Here is a 21,048-nt window from a genome sequence, read left to right on the forward strand (position 1 = left end):
TGGGATTGCATTACCAGAAGGCAGCATTGCAGACATCGAGGGCAGCTACAGGCACCTGGGAATCTCATAGGCAAATGGGAAATGGGAACCACGAAGAGGCCGCTAGGAAAGCTGCAACCACCAAGTACCAGCAGAGTGTAAAGCAAGTTCTGAGGAGTAAGCTTCATATGAAGATCAAGATCCCGGCAATCTACACTTACGCCCTGCCAGTGATTAGTAGCATCAGAAACCGAAGACGGAAGAGGAGTAAGGAGAAGAAGTAAGGATGATGGAACGGCAGGCCACTACTTGGCCACTGTCAGAAGAAGTGTCTGACATCCTGTCAGTGGGTGGACAAAACTGGACTGAAAGACAGCACAGAGACGCTAATCATGGCAGCACAGTAACAAGCCATAAGTACACGATCCATAGAGGCTAGGGTCTAACACACTAGGCAAGACCCCAGATGCAGAATGTGTGAAGATGCCCCTGAGACAATCCAGCACATAACAGCAGGGTTCAAGATGCTAGCAGACAGGGCATGCATGTAATGCTACAACCCAGCAGGCATATTATACAGGAACACCTGGGCTGAGAATGACCTGGAAGTCTCAAGGTCAAAATGAGACATGCCCACTAGGGTTGTCGAGACCTAAGATCATGTGGGACTGCCAGATACAGACAGCCAAACTGGTGATGGCTAACCAACCGTACATAATAGTCGTGGACAAGCAGAGGAAGACAGCTGTAGTGATTGATGTAGGTAGGGCTGCTCGATTATGGCAAAAATGATAATCACGATTATTTTCACTGAAATTGAGATCACGATTATTTGACGATATTTATTTCGTCCGCCAGAGCTTATATTATTTTTTTACATGCTGTAGTGCCATTTGTGGGAGCATTTCAAGTTGCTATACATCAATACAACTGTTATAGCCCATATTTTAAAAATGTGTATGCATTAAGTCCATAGTAACTACATTAATTGCAAAAAAGTGCAATAAACTACAAAAAAATTGAAAATCGTTTTTGTTTTTACATATATTTCTACTTGGAGAAATTTAAGAGGTTTATCCCTCAAAACTTTAAATACAAAAAAGTTGCAAAAAATAGTTTACAACAACAGGAAATTTATTTTGAGTGTCTTCATAGTTTTATTTTTGGAGATACAGCAATTTTTATATACTGCAGGAAAAACAAAAAAACAATCCTATGATGCAAATTTGCAAAGAATGTGCATGTGCATCAAAATAAACTATTTCCAGCAGTGCAATTCGAGTTCTAAGGCCTACAAGTAAAAAACTACATTTTCCGCAAAAACGACGTCACTTGCGATAGTTCGCGTTGACGTCTTGTTCAATGTGGGAAGTTCATGATCGGATCGGCAAAGCGTGTTTCTGGAATATTATGTTTTTGTTCCTGCAAGCTCTTTTTATGCAATTTTTGCAAAGCTATATGTGGAAGGAAACCGTGACCGAGGACAAGCTGATGGCATAAGAAGTACGTACAACTCCTCTGGTTTCATATGGAAAAAAATTTATTGTGCTAGCTTAGCGTTCAGGTTCTACAGGGATTTAAAAATAGTTACACAAAACGAGCATGCTGCTCTGACCGGCTTTAAAGGTTTAACAATAACAATGTATTGAATAATGACTTTAAAAAATAATATAAAATAGTGTGCAAATACTGATAACAGCGCAAATGTTTGCAATATAAGAAATAAATGAAAAATGTGAACTTTGCAGTGTTGCTCTGTGGTGCAGCTACGACACCATAGCAAAGTTTACACACTGTGTCTACTTGATCCACGTCTGACTCCGCGAAGCCATAATGTTTCCACACCACTTAAGTTTTTTTTTTTTACCTCTCTTTTCAACCAACGGCAGTCCACTCCTCTCCAAATAACTTCTGCTTAGCTTTCCGAGCTTCCCTCGGGTCCTCTTAATTGTTGTGACGCGTGTTCGAAATGCAGAGCAGTGCGCTTGATTTGCCACATGGAGCAGCGCGAGAGTAAAGCATGAGGGAGGGGCTAATAATCGGCTCAGTCATTTTTAATGATCGTTGAAAGCCCAGATCGTAATCGTGATTAAAATTCGATTAATTGAGCAGCCCTAGATGTAGGTATACCAAGTGATATCAGGGGGCTGAGAGAAGAACTCAAGAAGATGTCGAAGATGAAGGCAACAGTGGTCCTAGTGGTAATCGGAGTACTCTCGTTACCCCCCCCCCCCCCCCCCCCAGCTGGGCAAGTGACTCCAACAGATCACAGGAACAACATCCTTAAGCGCACAGGCCTCTGGTAGAGGACCCAAGCTTGAAGGATAAATAACGCCCTCGGGGGAGAGGGAAATTTAAAAAATATATATATTTATTTGTATGTATGTGGTGTGATGTTTTTATTTTTACATCATTTTTGCACAGGTTGCAGTTCTACTAATAGACACGCAGGGAGCGTTTGACAGCCAGTCTACCGTTAAAGACTGTGCCACACTATTTGCCTTGAGCACCATGACCAGCTCTGTGCAGGTCAGTCATCTTTTTTATTTCTAGTATATTCTAGTTGTCACATAAGAAACTCTTTAATTCATTGTGATAGTATAACAATAGAATATACATTTTTATCTAGAAATTATGGCATCAACATTATGTGTGTTTCAGGTGTACAACCTTTCCCAGAATGTTCAGGAAGATGACCTTCAGCATCTCCAGGTCAGTATCAGCCTGCAAGACAGCTTTACTATTTCTAGACTGAATCCTATAGCATAAACCCAATTCTCCAAAAAGTTGATTCTGTTCATCTGGACATAGCGTTTTGTGAGAGAAACGTTTCGTCACTCATCCAAGTGACTTCTTCAGTCTCAACTGACTGCAGGTTTCCCCAACCTTATAAACAGTACATTTGCATAATGACTGAAACCAGCCCACTGAAGGAACAATGGGGCTGAGAGGTCAGTCAGCTGAGACTGAAGAAGTCACTTGGATGAGTGACGAAACGTTTCTCCCACAAAACGCTACGTCCAGATGAACAGAATAAACTTTTTGGAGATTTACTTTCCTAGATGATTGAGAATGCATCAAGACCCCATGAACCCAATTATTTAGGTTATTTCTTATGTTACGTTATTTCAGCAACAATTAAATGCATCAAATTAGGGTTGTAATGATTTGAGTAATTCAAATAATTTGATTATAAAAAAATACTTGACAGAGCTGTGTGTTAAATGATGTGTCATTTAACACACAGCTCTGTTGTGTGCTAATGTGTTAAACGATGTAAATGCGAGCGTGGGTTGTACTAGACCATATTTATTTAGGCTTTTATTAAAAACGTTTTACGTTGAAAGTGAAATAATATCAAATGTTGTTGTCATTTTAATTGCGTTAATATTTAAACATATATAAGCTTTTTCACAAGCCAATAAAAAAGTATGGTTCAGTAAACCTGAGGGTCGTTAGATTGGACACTGAACTGTTATTAATATAATTTAACATCTACACATCAGCAGCACAAAAACCTTGCATCAACCCACATAGCAAAATTTGTATGGCCCGGATCTGGCCCACACAATGTGCTTACACATGGCCCACATACCGCAAAGAATGACGGCCCTTTGGTGGCCCAGACCTGGTTTGCCAGAGGTGAACCACACATGGGCCAGCACAAGGCCAGTTAGAGACACACTGGAGGTCCTGTGCTGGCCCATGTGTTACCTCTGGCAAACCTGATCTGGGGCACCATTCTTTGTGGTATGTGGGCTGTGTGTAAGTTGTGTGCAGCCATGGGCCAGTTGCAGACACACTACTAGCCCAGTGCTGGCCCAGAACAGTTTCAGCTCTTGCCCCAGATGTCAGTAGGTGATCTGCTCTACCTCATGAGCTACAGCCACCCAGTGGGAAACATGAGTAAAGGGCAGGGGGGGCAGGGATAGCTCAGTAGGTAGAGTGGTGGCACCATGATCGGAAGGTCGGGGGTTCGATTCCACTGAACAGCTACCCTGAGGTACCCCTGAGCAAGGTACCGTCCCTACACACTGCTCCCCGGGCGCCCAATGGCTGCCCACTGCTTCACTGAGTGAATGGGTTAAATACAGAGAGGAATTTCCCCACGGGGATCAATAAAGTACACTTTCTTCTTTCTTCTTTCTTCTTTAAACCTCACTAGGTTTTGGATAAAGTGTATACTCACAAACCTGTCAAATCTGCATTTGAAACGTTTGCTACCATATAGTGCTGGGCCATATCATATTGTTCACGGTAATACCGGTATAACGTTGGGCAATGATAAGAAAATGAAATATCGCGATAGAATATGGGTAAAACGCGCATGCGCAGTGCCTTTGTTTTCATATGCACATGGCGGAAAAAGCATGGTGGCGACGGAGTATGAGAAGGGCGAAAGTGGATCGTTGAATGAAACAGATGAACCAGAATTGGTTTGTAAAAATGCTGCAACTTCAGTGGTGTGTAACTGGTTTAGCTTTCATCCGTCACATACACAACAAAGCACTATTTTTGGTAGAGCATGCTAGCGGGCCGTCGTTATTACCGTTTTTTTTTTTTTTTGAAAATATGGCACACTTAAAATCAATCCTTTGATTTTTCTGAAAATCGACAGTGCCCTTATAATCCCGTGTGCCTTATGTATGAATTCTGGTTGTGTTTACTGACCTCGAAATGATTTTATGCACACGGTGCTCGAAAATCTGTCAAATGTTTTAGTACGACTTTGCTAAGCTACGAACCCGCACCGCTTGATGGATTGTCGGAGCATTACGGCTATCATAGGCAGGCGCCTCGCGGAGTGATACGTTCTGCGCTGTGTGTATAACGTCTTTTTATGTTTTGTGGATATTATACATGGTTATGCTGAGGATATGTCGGCCAATTTCCACTTGAAATGCCTTTTGGTTAAATTGTCAGCAAGGAATTTGCATTTGCTCTGTAAAATTTTTATATAACTTTAATGCATATAAAAAACAGCTGCTTGTTTAAGTGAAAATACATTGATGTTTGTTTGTTTTTTTGCACTAATAAAGTTGTGGAGTTGTAAAGTGTTTTGTCTAGTGTCAATTATATTGTCAGTTATATCGTTATCGCAAATTTTCAAATGTATATCATGATAATATTTTTGGTCATATCGCCCTGCTCTATTACCATAGCAGTATAGTATTGCAACATGGCATTTGGGTCTTCTTACTAAAATGGGAAAATAGGAACATAAATAGTGCCACCATTGCCAGACCTGGCCCACATCTAGTTGACATACACCCACCCATGACACCAGTCAGTCAGAAGTGCCAGCTTGATGCCGGATCTGGACCAGATCTGGGCCAGACCTGTCTGTTATGTGGGAAAGCACAGGGTAGACTTCAGAATGCTCAGTTTTCTTCATAGCAGCCACCACATTCCTTTAAAGTCTTTTAAAGGCTTGAAGACACAAACTCACTCATTCCCTGCACACTTAAACTTGCAGACACACATGCACAAAAACTCATAATATGCACACACACCCTTTCAGAGCTCTTTTTTTTTCAAAGCTGCCTTTCAGAACTCTGATTAAAAGATGGAATAATCAAGAGATTACTCGATTACTAAGATAATCAATAGCTGCAGCCCTACATCATATCCACGCATGAAATGGACAAGCAGTTTATGAAAGCTGCAGTCTCTCCAAACAAGATAAGGTCAAATTTTTCTGTGACAAGAATCAAAGAAAAAAACAAACACCAAATGAAAAAATAATTGTTTAGCACTCTTTTTAAAAATCACTACAACAGCATAGGAAATGGCTCAGAAAGGTTAGTTTTTTATGTGCTTCTTTTCTCTGACCCTCTGCCTCCCACTGAAGTATCCCTCTGAAGTTTAAGAGAAAATGACAATTTTTCCATCGTATAGATCTCTTGTACAGAATGTATCCAATCTTCCATCGTTGGTGGTTCAAGCTTAAGCCATTCCCTTGTAAGAGGCTTTTTACTTGCGGCCAGTAGGATATACAAGAGTCTATTATCATTGGAATTCAATTTATCCACTGGTACATTACACAAAAATATGGTCTCAAAGGTTAAAGGAAAAACAAATGAAAACACATTTTGTAGATGTTCATGGATTAGAGACCAATACTGGCGAATAACTGTGCAATCCCAAAAAGATTTGGAAATGGTTAGCTCCATCTCCCCCACATCTCTAACATGTGTCACCAGTTCCCCAATATCTTTGTTAAGCAGGGGTGATGAAAAATCTCATAATTCTTTTCCAGCAAAATTCACGCCAAACATTAGACCCAGTGGTAGCCCACTATATCTTGCATGTGTGGTCCCAACACTCCTCTGTAATTGACAAATTACCTTCTTTTTCCCACATTGCTTTAATATACACAGTGCTGTCGTTTTTACACCGCAGGATGCTGTTATATAATTTGGAAATGATTTTGCTTTGCGCTCCAGATTTGGTTAATAATAAAAATGTTTCTACAAATTGTAATTCGTTTAGGTTCACTTTTAATTTTTGATTAAAATAATTTCTGACCTGTAGATATCTAAAGAAGTTGTCTGAACCTAAATCATGTTTACGTCTTAAAAAGCTAAAAAAAAAAAAAAAGCTCAAAGCTTTGGAATGCCCCCTTGTGGACAAATGAATAATAATTAGTTATACCTTTTGAAACCCAGTTCTTGAATCTATTATCGTAATGATTTGGGGTAAAATCTGAATCATATGCACACCATCTTAAAACCTTGGAGCCCTTTTCCAAACCGCGAATTCTTATTACTTCTTTCCAAGCAGATATCATTATTTGTAGTATAGGTTCGTCTGCCACGTTTATGTCCGATATTAAAGCTGTAACTGGTATTCCTTTGACTATTGTTCCTTCAACATCTTTCCATCCGGCGTGTAATCTGGACAACAGAGACATATCCATGGTCTTAACTGAGCTGCACAATAATATTCTCGTAGACAAGGAAGCCCACGACCTCCCTTTTCTTTCTTTAGTTTGAGTGTTTTATATTTAACTTTAGCTTTTTTCCCGTTCCAGATTTTGACAATCCAGTATTTTGACAATATTCTATCCCATGCCACAAACTGTTTTTGTGGTATGGCAATCGGTAAAGACTGAAACAAATACAGCAGTCGGGGAAGAATATTTAATCTGATTGATTCGATCCTGGAGTGTAGGTCCAGAAACGGAATGGTATTCCATCTTTGTATATCTGATTTTATAGATTCATTTATCTGGGCATAGTTGGCACTGAACATTTTGGTGAAGTCACGGTGTATTACCAACCCTAGATACCTAATGCTATCTGCATCCCATTTCCATTTATAGCAATTCTTAATTTTGACTGGTGGTTCATAGTTTACAGTTAATACCTGCATTTTATTTACATTAACCTTATATCCCGAAAAAGAGCCATACTCTGATAGCATGTCCATGATTTGGGGGAGTGCCTGTAAGGGAAAGGATATTGTTAAAAGTAAGTCGTCAGCAAGTAGTGCTAATTTCTGTTCCCCTCCTGCCGTTCTTACTCCAGTTATATCCTGTCTCTGCCTGATCCATTGACTTAATGGTTCTATAAACAAAGCAAAAAGCAGTTGTGAAATGGTTCTTTATTCTATGTATAGTCCTCTCTGCTTGTTGCTTCCTAAGTTTAAGAAACAGGAGTCTTAATGATTTCCTCCCTACCTCGCATTGCTGTTGTTTAATAAAAAGACCTTTTTTCTGTATGTCCATTGTGTTTAGATTATCTTTCTTTTTTTTATTATATCAGATTTAATATCATCATTCAGCGTCACAGAGTGTAGATGTTGTAGCTCTAACAATTTGTCTTCTAATTGACAACGGTTTTCCCACCTTGATTTTATAATGTAAGAGGATATACTAATTATTTTTCCTCTAATCACTGCCTTCAATGCATCCCATAATATTCCCGGAGATACCTCCTCTTTTTCATTATACTCTAAGTAAGTTTCTATTTCTTTTTTCAAACTCTCTTTAATATTTGGATAATTTAAAATGTTTGAATTCAACCTCCATAAGGTTAATCTATTTTTGCTATTCAGGCAGATATCAAGATAAACCGGCTTATGATCTGAGATGGTACAAGCGGCTATTTCACAGCTTTTAATTCTAAATACATAGTTCTTAAACACGAGAATATAATCTAGCCTAGAATATACGTTGTGCGGAATTGAGAAATGGGTGTACTTTCTATCATTTGGATGAAAATCTCTCCACACATCTAGTAGTCCAAAATCGTCCATAAAATGCACCATTCTTCTTCCAGTATTCCTCTGATCACCTTTTCCGTTTGAAGAATCTAGTTTGACATTTAATGTGACATTAAAGCAAATGAAAATTCCCTGACTCCTTGTTGTTGCCAATTTCAAAATCTGCCTATATAAGGACTAGTCACTGCCTGGGGGAATATACACATTTAAGAGAGTAATCATGGTACCCTCAGTCTTACCTGTTACCAATATATATCTACCTTATATGTTCATAATTCAAAGCTGAGGATAACAGAATCGCCACCCCCCTTCGCCTCCCATAACTATGAGAAGAATAGAAGGCATGTTTGAAACCTTGTTTGTTAAGTTTTGCCTGGTCTTTGTCAGCTAGATGTGTTTCCTGCATCAGAACAATTTGGGCTTTGTCCCTTTTAAACTTAGATAGGGCTTTCCACCTTTTCACTGGACTATGTAAGCCATTAATATTAATTGACAAAATTTTTATTAACCTGCTACTCGTCTAAATTGTAATTTTCTGTGATTATTATCTGCACACCCTTGTAAAAACTAAACATAAAACATATGAAAAAAAGTTTCATCAGAAAGGAACAGAAATCAAAATAAAATCTTAACTTCCGAGGTAGAGGTCCCTGAAATGGACCCTGCTTCACCTCGAGAGGCAACTTCCTCATCAGTCTATGAAGGAGGCTCTCGATGGCTTAGGCCTCACCATAAAGAGCATTCATGAGAGAACCTATTTATTTATGTATTGTACACCATATAGTAAACTTAATTGTAAAGGGAAACAAAGTAAGTAGACCTCAATTTTCCGAGGAAGAAGGTACCGTCCTCCTGAAGGCTCAGAGTTTTTCTTTGTAACCGGGATCGCGTTTCTTGTTTGCCGCTGCGCTCACTGGTTCTCTGCTGACCTTACTCCATGTTAGCTGCTTCAGTTCTTCCAGAACTATTTCAGGTGTTATAACGACGTTTACAGCATAACCTCTACTGGCCATATCTTCGGTGGCTTCAGCTGCAGTGTTGTAAATTTTTGTTTTATCAGTACAGGGAGTGCAGAATTATTAGGCAAGTTGTATTTTTGAGGAATAATTTTATTATTGAACAACAACCATGTTCTCAATGAACCCAAAAAACTCATTAATATCAAAGCTGAATGTTTTTGGAAGTAGTTTTTAGTTTGTTTTTAGTTTTAGCTATTTTAGGGGGATATCTGTGTGTGCAGGTGACTATTACTGTGCATAATTATTAGGCAACTTAACAAAAAACAAATATATACCCATTTCAATTATTTATTTTTACCAGTGAAACCAATATAACATCTCCACATTCACAAATATACATTTCTGACATTCAAAAACAAAACAAAAACAAATCAGCGACCAATATAGCCACCTTTCTTTGCAAGGACACTCAAAAGCCTGCCATCCATGGATTCTGTCAGTGTTTTGATCTGTTCACCATCAACATTGCGTGCAGCAGCAACCACAGCCTCCCAGACACTGTTCAGAGAGGTGTACTGTTTTCCCTCCTTGTAAATCTCACATTTGATGATGGACCACAGGTTCTCAATGGGGTTCAGATCAGGTGAACAAGGTGGCCATGTCATTAGTTTTTCTTCTTTTATACCCTTTCTTGCCAGCCACGCTGTAGAGTACTTGGACGCGTGTGATGGAGCATTGTCCTGCATGAAAATCATGTTTTTCTTGAAGGATGCAGACTTCTTCCTGTACCACTGCTTGATGAAGGTGTCTTCCAGAAACTGGCAGTAGGACTGGGAGTTGAGCTTGACTCCATCCTCAACCCGAAAAAGCCCCACAAGCTCATCTTTGATGATACCAGCCCAAACCAGTACTCCACCTCCACCTTGCTGGCGTCTGAGTCGGACTGGAGCTCTCTGCCCTTTACCAATCCAGCCACTGGCCCATCCATCTGGCCCATCAAGACTCACTCTCATTTCATCAGTCCATAAAACCTTAGAAAAACCAGTCTTGAGATATTTCTTGGCCCAGTCTTGACGTTTCAGCTTGTGTGTCTTGTTCAGTGGTGGTCGTCTTTCAGCCTTTCTTACCTTGGCCATGTCTCTGAGTATTGCACACCTTGTGCTTTTGGGCACTCCAGTGATGTTGCAGCTCTGAAATATGGCCAAACTGGTGGCAAGTGGCATCTTGGCAGCTGCACGCTTGACTTTTCTCAGTTCATGGGCAGTTATTTTGCGCCTTGGTTTTTCCACACGCTTCTTGCGACCCTGTTGACTATTTTGAATGAAACGCTTGATTGTTCGATGATCACGCTTCAGAAGCTTTGCAATTTTGAGACTGCTGCATCCCTCTGCAAGATATCTCACTATTTTTGACTTTTCTGAGCCTGTCAAGTCCTTCTTTTGACCCATTTTGCCAAAGGAAAGGACGTTGCCTAATAATTATGCACACCTGATATAGGGTGTTGATGTCATTAGACCACACCCCTTCTCATTACAGAGATGCACATCACCTAATATGCTTAATTGGTAGTAGGCTTTCCAGCCTATACAGCTTGGAGTAAGACAACATGCATGAAGAGGATGATGTGGACAAAATACTCATTTGCCTAATAATTCTGCACTCCGTGTATATTTCACCTTAAGCAGGGCTGGGAAGAGAGTCTGGAAGGGGATCTGCTGCTCTTTCAGAATCTTGCGCATCTCTGCATTAGGGCTGCCACAAACGATTATTTTGATAGTTGACTAGTCACCGATTATTTTTGCGATTAGTCGACTAATCAGATCATGCATTCATTGGACGTAAAACGTACAGCTTATTGCACCAGCATGCTCTTATATAACTATCATTAGCTTACAGCTTTAAGTGTGTAAGGTATGTGCTAACTAAAAATAAAGACAAGATGATAGTTTATTAAATTTTGATGAAATCTGCAGATTGTTTCAGTGGAGTTTAATAAACTCAGCCGTCTGCTCCTTGCTATCTAAAATATAACAGGACACCGGAGTATCTTCTGGAGCATCTCACACTTCTGATAATCAGTTGTCTGCTTGACATTTATTCAGCTGTGTAAAAACTATAACTTTAATCTCAGCCAAACCGATTTACTCAGGAACAAATAAAATACTAAAAAAAGCCAAACAACAACATTTTTAAGTTATCTAAGTGGCTTATATATCATGTTTAACCTGAGTAGCGAAAGACGGCGGTGGGTTTGAAAACGATTTGCCGGGAGTCCGGTGTTCTCACCGTGCTCTAGTGAGCCTTGAACTAGCTATTGAGCTGGTGGGTATCAGATGTCTCCGAAAACGTCGGAGCACTTTTGAAAATATGTGGTGTCCTGATAAACTGAGCAGATATTTGAAGTTTACACAGCTACATTCTCGCCTGAAAATATGTTAAACGTTTATTTTGTGACCCAGAAAGAATAATAAGAGTAATATTAAACTAACTAGCTGCCGCCATTGTTGGAAACTGAGCAGGGCCACGCTATGAATTCTGGGACACAGATTGTTATTCTTGATGTTAAAACAGACCCTGACAAATAGCATTAAGCATTGCTTATCGAACAATCAGATATGAAAACAATTGTTCTTGTACTTCTTGATATTTTATAGCTGCTTCTGTTTTCTAGGCTTTTTTTGCTTGTTTTGTCTCCTCAGCTCTTCACTGAATATGGACGACTGGCCATGGAGGAAGTCTATGAGAAACCCTTTCAGGTCTGCCATACTATGGTCATTGTCCTTAAAATATATAAGGGAGGTTTCTTTTAATTTTAAAACAAGCTTTGTCTTGTTGTATCAGTACTTGTAAAGTCATGAAAGGAAAACATTTTGTCTTCATGTCTGTTCCTGGTCAAAGCTTCTAACAATCTTTTTCTTCATACCAGCACATACTGCTTGAGTTTTAACTGTTGCACACTCTTATCCATTTCTAGATGTTCTTCACCTGAAAGTCACACATTGATGTCCATGCTGAATAATAATTTAAATGTTGTTTTTTAAGAGACTGATGTTCCTAATCAGAGATTGGAGTTACCCATATGAACATCCATACGGCCTGGAGGGAGGGCGGGGCTTCTTGGATAAACGATTGCAGGTGAGTTGAATAATTAAACCCTAACAGCCTGACTTAATAGATCAACAAAGTCACGTGGCAGTGGATGTAAAGCAGGTGGAAACTGCCTACCTACTATATATAGAGGCAATCTTCTGTCGAACATCTCCACGGTTTTTTACATTTCACATTGTTTTAATTTGTTTTAAGTGCAGTAAATCAGATATTAACTGAAGTGCCTGGCTTGTGTTCAGGTGAAACAGAACCAACACGAGGAGCTCCAGAATGTCCGCAGACACATCCACTCCTGCTTCTCCAAAATCAGCTGTTTCTTGTTGCCTCACCCTGGCCTCAAGGTGGCCACCAATCCTCATTTCGATGGGCGGCTCACAGGTATAACAGAACTTGTAATAGCAAAGGTCAGTTCATCTTCTTTTCGTGTGTATGTTCTCTTCCTCACCCCTTGGAGGGTGGTATTTCTCTGTTCCTCAAGCTGGGCCCTCTCCCGATTATGGATGCTCCTGGATTGTTGCTCTGGCACTAACTAATCCTTGCCCTCCCTTTTTTTATTGCTCATCGACCCTCAGGATGCTTAGCTTTGGGTGGAGACCTGAACATTGTGAGGAGTTTTTGTGTTTTGACATCAATAGCGTGGCCACCTTATTATTCCAGCTGTGCTGTAGCCTCTGAATGTTCTGCGCTATAGATTGATATTTACATCAAAAGCTGTGCGAGAAATAGCATAATCACAAGTAAATCTGTCCATCTGTGCAGGTATTGATGATCACTTGTGCAAGTATATTTTCGTGCACAGAACTTGTGCACAAAGACGGCATCTCACACAAGTGGCTAGTTTATGAGGGCTGCTCCATTATGCTCTTGATGGTAACTCTTTGTTCTTGAAACCAAATCAAGCTCGCTCAAATCACCTGAGTTTTGACTGTATGGAAGCCCAAAAGAAAAGGGGTCCTAATGTGATTGTTCACTTTGGACAGTTAAGGTTATTGTGTTAAATTACACTGTGGAAGCAACACAAGAACTGTTTTAAACCACTGTCTATGTACCATTTACGATTTTGAAAATGACTTTTGCCAAATTAACTATCAGCAGTTATTGTTTGTAGTGTAGCAGTGGAAGTAGTGAAAAGTGTCATAGGTGTCAGTATTTTAATGCTTTAATCCTGAAAATCTCTCAGAGCAGAGGTACTTGCAAGGGCACAAACATGCAGGATGTCTTGGAAAGTAGAAACTCTTCCTTTTTTATCCATGGCTGCTGAGTTCTATGTGTGCAGTTTGTTGAATTTATGCGAGTGGAGGAATATGTAATGTAATGTTATGTTACATGTTATAATATGTAACTATGCATGCATATAGTAGTAGTGAACAAACAGAGAAAAAATGCCGTGTGATAGATGTAGCAAAAGCAACTTCAGGAAGAATGAACAGAAGAAGCTCGAGAAAGGAAACACGCTGAGAGAAGACCTATAGAAGACACTGAAGGTGAAGGTAATCGAAACACTCAGAGCAGTGACCCCCAAATTTGGGGAGCGGCTCTAGCACATTCCAGGAATTATATCAGGTTTCTGTGTCCAGAAGAGCGCAGTCCTAGGATAGTTAGGATACTGCATAGGATCCTCGGGCTCCTAGGCCCGACCTGAGCTTAAAGGACAGACAGTTTGTTTCTGTTTTTGTATGTAATAATATAATATATTGGCCCGGTGGCGCCAGTGTCCGGCAGCCTCGCCTCTGTCAGCGCGCCCCAGGGCAGCTGTGGCTGCAATGTAGCTTGCCATCACCAGTGTGTGAATGTGTGTGTGACTGGGTGGATGACTGAATGTAGTGTAAAGCGCTATACAAATACAGGCCATTTACCATTTATTATATATTGGTAGGAACACTAGAGGGGTGAAACATCACCTTCTAGTAGATAGAGCAGTCGCACAAAACTTCAAGACCAGACTGACCTCATCCTGGATCGATTTTTTTTTGTTTTTTGCAACTCAACCAGATGCTTTTGGTAGCCATCAACAGTATTTTGGGATAATTCTTCTTGAATTTTGTGGTGAAGATTGTACTGAACTAATCAAAGCAAATAAAGAGTGAAATGACCCTGGGTAAGAGGGTGTAGGTATGGTAATCAGGGGCAGATATGAATATAATGATGAGCTTTGACTGTTCTGCTTTTTAGAATAATTATTCAAAGTGTTTTGTATACGTTTTTGTAGCCAGCTGTAAGATCAATATTTAAAATGTCGATGATCAGCTCTTCAATCTGTTTGGCAGGGAGTGCATGTTTATATGCCATCTTTGTGTCAGTGCAACCAAATATTACAACCCAAAAATAGTTTATAACTTTTCACCATGTTTTTCTGTAATGTTAATTTTTTTTAGATGTGTTAGCTATTATGTGTCATTTGTTGTACCCTTTGTTTGTTTGTTTATTCTAATGTGAATTTCAATTTACAGACTGTGACGATCTAATTAATATAACACCTAAAAACCTATATTTGGTCAAGTCTTACTTAAAATGCGAAAATATGGATATAAAGGAACAACTTGGCTTGCTCAGGAAATTATTTATTTGCAGGAGGGATCTAATTGACCCCTCAGGGATAAACATGGAATGCACACAACTCAGTGCTTCTCCACCAGGAGAAGCTATTATACACTTTTTTTGGGGTGGGGGGTAAATATGTTTTTGGTGTGTCACTCAGATATTGATGGGGACTTCCAGAAGGAGCTGCTGAACCTCGTTCCAGCGCTGCTTGCTCCAGAAAATCTAGTGGAAAAAGAGATTGGAGGAGTCAAAATTACCTGCAGAGATCTGCTGCACTATTTCAAAGTGAGTTTACTCGTCAGTAAGTCATCTATGTAAGACTTGGTTGAAAGCCACAGAAAAAGCTATCCGTTTTGGTTGATTGTATTGTCAAATTTCTAAAAATGTTCCCTACCCTACTGCTGTATTTGCAGGCCTACATGAAGATCTATCAGGGAGAGGAACTCCCTCATCCCAAATCAATGCTCCAGGTTGGTTCAGCTCCTTCAGTTTCACTGTTAGATGGCTCCATCTCCTGGACAGTTTACATTATGATCTGTAATCAGAAGAGTAAGTGTCTCTGAGGTTAAGAAGTGAATGGCGTCTGTTTATTATGAAGATTTTACATCTTCAATCAAGTATCAAGTTGATACATTTGCTTTAAAGGAAAACAACAACACCACATGCCTCAGATCAGGCTGCACTCAATCTCAGTTTAATTAAAAACTTTCTGTATTGATTAATGTGTGATAAAGATTGTTTCTGCACAATGTTTTGTCCTCTGGTTTTTAGGCAACAGCTGAAGCAAATAACCTTGCAGCTGTAGCAGGATCCAAAGACATATACAACAAAAGCATGGAGCAGGTAAACATATGGCATTTTGAGGGACATGGATTTAAGCTGATCTGGAGAGTTTGAGATCCAGACACCTCAGAACTTGGATGTCAGACTAAAGTGATGTAACTCCTGACTCTCAATTCTGATTGATTTGTGAAGAGTACACATATAACCACAAAATATGTGGTTAACATGAGTTTGTGCCAGAAGTTTGATCATTGTCTAAACACTGTTACTTCCTGTTCATTTAATCAGAGATCCAGGTTTTGTTTGATGAATTCAGTAAATTTTTTTGTTGTATTTCCTGTCCTGGTCTCAGATCTGTGGTGGAGACAAACCATACATTTCCCCAGCAGAGTTAGAGCGCCGTCATGTGGAGCTACGGCAGGCTTCCGTGCGGTGCTTCCGCTCTGTCAAGAAGATGGGCGGAGAAGATTTCTGCCGGCACTACCAGGAGAAGCTGGAGGCAGAACTCGATGAGGCCTATGCCAACTTCAGCAAGCAGAATGATGGAAAGAACATCTTCTACGCTGCACGGACGCCCGCCACACTCTTTGCTGTCATGTTTGTCATGTACATAGTGTCAGTTGTCACCGGCTTTGTGGGCATTAGCTCTGTGGCCACGCTGTGCAACCTGGTGATGGGATTGGCTCTGACAGCACTCTGCATCTGGGCCTATGTTAAATACTCTGGAGAGTTTCGCGAGGTCGGAGGATTCATTGACCAGGTGGCTGAAACCCTCTGGGAACAGGTGAGAGGACAATCTTTGCATTACAAGTGGTGCAAATTTCTTCTAATCTTTATGTCAGTGAATGATTGATTAACTGATTGATTGAGTATATCAGCAGTGTTGGGCAAGTTACTTTGAAAAAGTAATTAATTATAGTTACTAGTTACTTCTTTAAAAAAGTAACTGAGTTAGTAACTGAGTTACAAGATTCTAAAAGTAATTAATTACTTGAAAAGTAACTATTGCGTTACTTTAAAAAATGTTTAACCCTCTGGGGTCCAGGGTATAATTGGCCATTTTTAACTACTTTTGATTTTACCTCCACATTTTACCTTTAAAAACTATTTACTTTGCCTTGTTTGGTATCATTCTTTTCAGCACAACCTCACGTGTCTGAATTTACAGTTATGTTTTCATTTTGACATTCTGTATTAACCCAGTTGATCTAAAATCAGACAAAAAAGTAGAGAAGGTTATATTTTTTACTGTAACAACCTCAAACATGTTTATTGAATCATATTTCATAACTTTAAATGCAAATATAAATGGTCAATTTCAAAATCCTATGCAAGTTTTGCAAACAACAAAGTTATTTGTGTCCATTTACCTTTTACCCTTTTTCAAATAACCATTTCAAACTATTTACATAACAATCAGCTGTTCTGCATTCAATAAGATGCCACACAAATTATTTGTGCCACTCCAAAAATGTCTGTCCACTATAAAGGAGAACATCACAGCCTGATACCTGCAGGTCTGACAGCAGGAGGTATATCACTCCTCCTGTTTTCTACCTGGAGACCGCAGTCGCCTCATTGTTCTGACACACAACGCAAAAATATTCAAAACGCTACACGCTAACTGCACAAGACAACACATTAACTACACACTCCAAACACGCTAAACGTCACAAATCTCTCACATCTCAAAACTCGCTCTCTCTCTTTTTCTGCTGTCTTTCTCTCCCTCTCGCCGTCACTCCTAAAACGTCCCCCTCTTCCTAAACAGCCAAATGTCATGTTGCCATATTATTTTTGATTGGTCGTCATGGTGCATTTTTCCACCAACACCAAAGGGCTGTTTCTTGTTTTTTTTGTTTTTTGGTCATAAGCAGAGAGTGCTCGCTGCGCTGTCCTTAGACAGTAAACGTTACAAAACTGTTGAGGAAAAAACGCCACGTATATATTGTTTATCATGACTCTGGTTTTACGTGGTCTATCAGTACAATTTAAAAACTGGCACCTTGTTGCTTTGTCATCTTGAAGTGGTCGTGTGATTGGCTTACCACGACTACTTTATTCTTCCTCAGTCAAACAGCAGCACTCATGCGATTGTTTTGCCCCCTTAGCTCCAGGTGTTGTGCCAAAAAGTCATCGTCTGCCAGAAAGTGATTGCCGCCTGCGAGAGCGCACGCAGCTGCTTGAAGCTGTAGCGCCCAGATTACTTACAGCTACTTTCGTACAACTGATATAAGATGTGGTAAGCTGAAGACAGCTTCAACCGTCTGCTTGTTGAAAAATAGTAACGCAACCGCACCGTATTTTCTTCTTAGTAACAGTAACGGCGTTGTAACAATAGGAATTATTAGTTAGATAACTTGTTACTGGAAAAAAGTGACGCCCTTAGTAACGCCGTTACTTGTAACCCCGTTATTCCCATCACTGTATATCAGTATTTTTATGTAGGTTCTCATTTAGGTCATGGTATATCAATGTTTTCTCCCCACCTTTTATGCTTCACTCAAAAGTTTTCAAAAGTGAGAGGTGATTGCCATCATCAACTGTCTAAATTTTATTATTTAAAATTCAAGTACCTCTATTTGTCAGGAGTTTAACCTCCTAAGACCCGAACTCTTTCATGGCATGCATTTTTAATTTTTCTTTGCTATTTGGGCTGATTGGGACCTGATGAATGTAAAAACAAAGAATTACCAGATTTTTTTTAACCTAATTTTTGTTTCTAAGAAAAATGAGATCTACATATGACGATATTTGTTTTGAATTTTGATAGAACAGTGGCAGTATACTGTCCTCGTAAGTGAATATCAGGCCCTTGTAGAGAAAAATTAAGTATTTTGGTCTAGACATCCCAAAATGTGATGTCCACATATGTGGATGCCAGGTCCTTGGAGGTTAATTTACTGAATATTTTATTTTTCAATATTTAAGCATAGAACACAAGAACAGTACACAATAAGGTGCAAGGTATACGTAGAACTTCAATGAAGGTTCTGACAGCTTTGACTCCCAGATGAGGTATATTTTGTGTGTGTACGTGTGCTATAAGTGACTGTTTCTGTAAGGCTTTAAAGGACCTTGAAGAAAAAATGTATGCAAAAGTGAGGTTTTTCTTTGTACTTCGATGTAATGTTTCCTGCTGCAGAAAAGATGTTCTGAGGATGTAGATTTATTTATAGTTATTTAATTATTAACTTTAATTATTAATATTAATAATAGTTCAGTAGCAGCCCCAATAAAGAATAAAATTAATTCTTCTGTAGCTTTGCTGTAGATTTGTCGCAGTCAAAAACAAATGGCTGTGAATGGGAGCAGCAACAGCTTGCTTTTTTTAAACAAGTTGAAGCATTAGTCGCAAGTGTGACTGACACTGGTACATGGTAAACTGGTACATTTACATCGTAAATGGACTGGTTCATATATGGTGCTTTTCTACTGTTCCTAAGCACTCAAAGCATTTTATACAACTTGCCTCATTCACCCATTCGCGGCTATTTATACAGGCGCTTTTTTCTTTTTTCCAAGTAAGTGCTTTCTGTCAAAGAAACATTGACATGGTGCTCCAACCCACCTTCCCCAAATTAGCTTCACTACCATAGTTCTGACATTTTTGGTTTTTCTGTTCTTGCTTTTTTGATTAATCTTTCATATTTGCCCCTTAATGCTTCCAGAGGACTCCACGAAAGGTGAGCCCTTGCTTCACGTATATCTTTCCTTTTTTTTAATAGTTGCAGGACTAGGGAGATATGTTAGATTTTATTTATTTATTTATTTTTAATCACAATCAAAACCACTAAGACTTATCAATGAACTTTTTATTTAGATAATTATTTGAATTTCAGGAGCTTGGCCACATCTCATACACTCCCCTTCCTGTTCTCTGTCTATAATTGACCCCCTGCACTACGAATTGGTTGTGTTCTCATTTTTGTCAAAACACCCATTGACACCTATTGTGTGTTTTTGATGTGAAGGAGGTAGGTAGGAGGGAGGCATAACATTTAGGACATAACAGTTTACTAGCATTGAGCATCAATTAAAATGTTAACAATTAGATTAAACAACTAGTAAGTCTGGTACTGACCAGTGACAATAATAACTAATGTCTTGATGCATGCTCAATCATCCAGAAAAGGAAATCTCTAAAGGTTCATTCTGTTATTCTGGACATGTCATTTTCAGCATGAGAAATGTTTTGTCACTCATCCAAGTGACTTCTTCAGTCTCACCTACCTGCAGGTTTCCCCAACATTTGTATAATCACTGAAATTAGCACCAGTGACAAACAATGGGCTGTCAAGACCAGTTTTAATGATCGTTAATATGCAAATTGTCATAACTATTGATCAATAACCATTGATCAATGGCCATCAGCACCATGGCAAAGATGGTGATCTTTCTCCACCTTACAATTCCGTGATTGCAGCCATTCCTTAACTCTCTGTAAATTGTACTCATGGCCAGATACACAGAATCAACTTCTTGGAATCAACTTCTAGTGAATAATAGTTGTTTAGCCTTGTCCATCATTCCTCGAACCTGTCTATTACCGTCATTTCATGTCCTGCTGAAAAATAGTTGCAGTTCCATCTTTAGCTGCTCCTCCATTACCATTTTACTGCACAGCTGCCAAAGGAATGCTGGGTTGTTCTGTAGTCCTCCTTCATAGAATGCAGGTATCTAAAACTCTTAGGATGACCGCAGGCTAACAGATATCTGCTGAGGGAGTTCACATCTGCACTCGGGGGAGTGTAAAGACAGAGCACTACCACGTGACTGATGTATGTGTCTTGGAGAAAATCCTCACAGTTACACCTACCTCCTGTTTAAAAGGCCGTCGGCTTCAACACACTGCATCAGGAAATAGGTCTCCAAAAGTGGAGCGTGCCCTGAGAGACTGTTTGAATCCACTGACTGGGATATGCTGCTGGATCCACATGATGAGGACAGTGAAGGGATTGCAGGCTGTCAGTGTGGACGCGGTCTCACCTGTCAAGACAGTACGCTGTTATCCTAACAACACCTCCTGAATAACACAGGAGGTCAAGGCTATCCTCAACGGGAAGAAGGTGGCCTACAGAATAAAGGATAGGACACAAGACGAGGGGTGGTACAATAGAGGAGACATTGGAGGAGCCAAGTAACTCTTAGTAACCTTCTTCAATCGGTATGACCAACAACCAACTGTCCCACCTCACTACAGTGCCCTCCCCCAACTCCTTTCTCCACATGACATTGCTGCACACTCCACACCCTGCTCATCGCAGTCTCTCTCCCTCACTGGCACCCTCACCTGACACAAAGGACATACCTCTCCTCCTCCCCTCCCCACAGTCCTCTCCCTGCATAACTGCAGACCAAGTGAGGAGAGTGTTACGATATTACTTCAGGGAGCAGACATGACACCGTCTTAGGTTTTAGCCATCACTTTTTTATTATCTCCACACCACCC

The 21,048-nt window shown here is 39.8% G+C and overlaps 1 protein-coding gene across 2 annotated transcripts in view; it reads left to right on the forward strand.

The window, feature by feature from the left end:
- LOC309708438 (atlastin-2-like) overlaps window positions 1-21,048 on the forward strand; it is a 41,806-nt gene that overhangs the window by 14,704 nt on the left and 6,054 nt on the right. Inside the window, exons 4-13 of one of the 2 annotated variants that reach the window (XM_082536494.1) lie at window positions 2,404-2,508; window positions 2,641-2,691; window positions 11,864-11,920; window positions 12,207-12,299; window positions 12,512-12,650; window positions 14,971-15,098; window positions 15,227-15,283; window positions 15,585-15,656; window positions 15,949-16,380; window positions 19,268-19,282. In XM_082536494.1, coding sequence (XP_082392620.1) covers window positions 2,404-2,508; window positions 2,641-2,691; window positions 11,864-11,920; window positions 12,207-12,299; window positions 12,512-12,650; window positions 14,971-15,098; window positions 15,227-15,283; window positions 15,585-15,656; window positions 15,949-16,380; window positions 19,268-19,282 — 1,149 coding nt within the window. The remainder of the gene's footprint in view (window positions 1-2,403; window positions 2,509-2,640; window positions 2,692-11,863; window positions 11,921-12,206; window positions 12,300-12,511; window positions 12,651-14,970; window positions 15,099-15,226; window positions 15,284-15,584; window positions 15,657-15,948; window positions 16,381-19,267; window positions 19,283-21,048) is intronic. The other variant, XM_082536495.1, reaches the window with a different exon arrangement.

The sequence above is a fragment of the Aulonocara stuartgranti genome, assembly GCF_965226115.1.
Source record: "Aulonocara stuartgranti genome assembly, chromosome: 6".
Lineage (NCBI taxonomy): Eukaryota > Metazoa > Chordata > Actinopteri > Cichliformes > Cichlidae > Aulonocara > Aulonocara stuartgranti.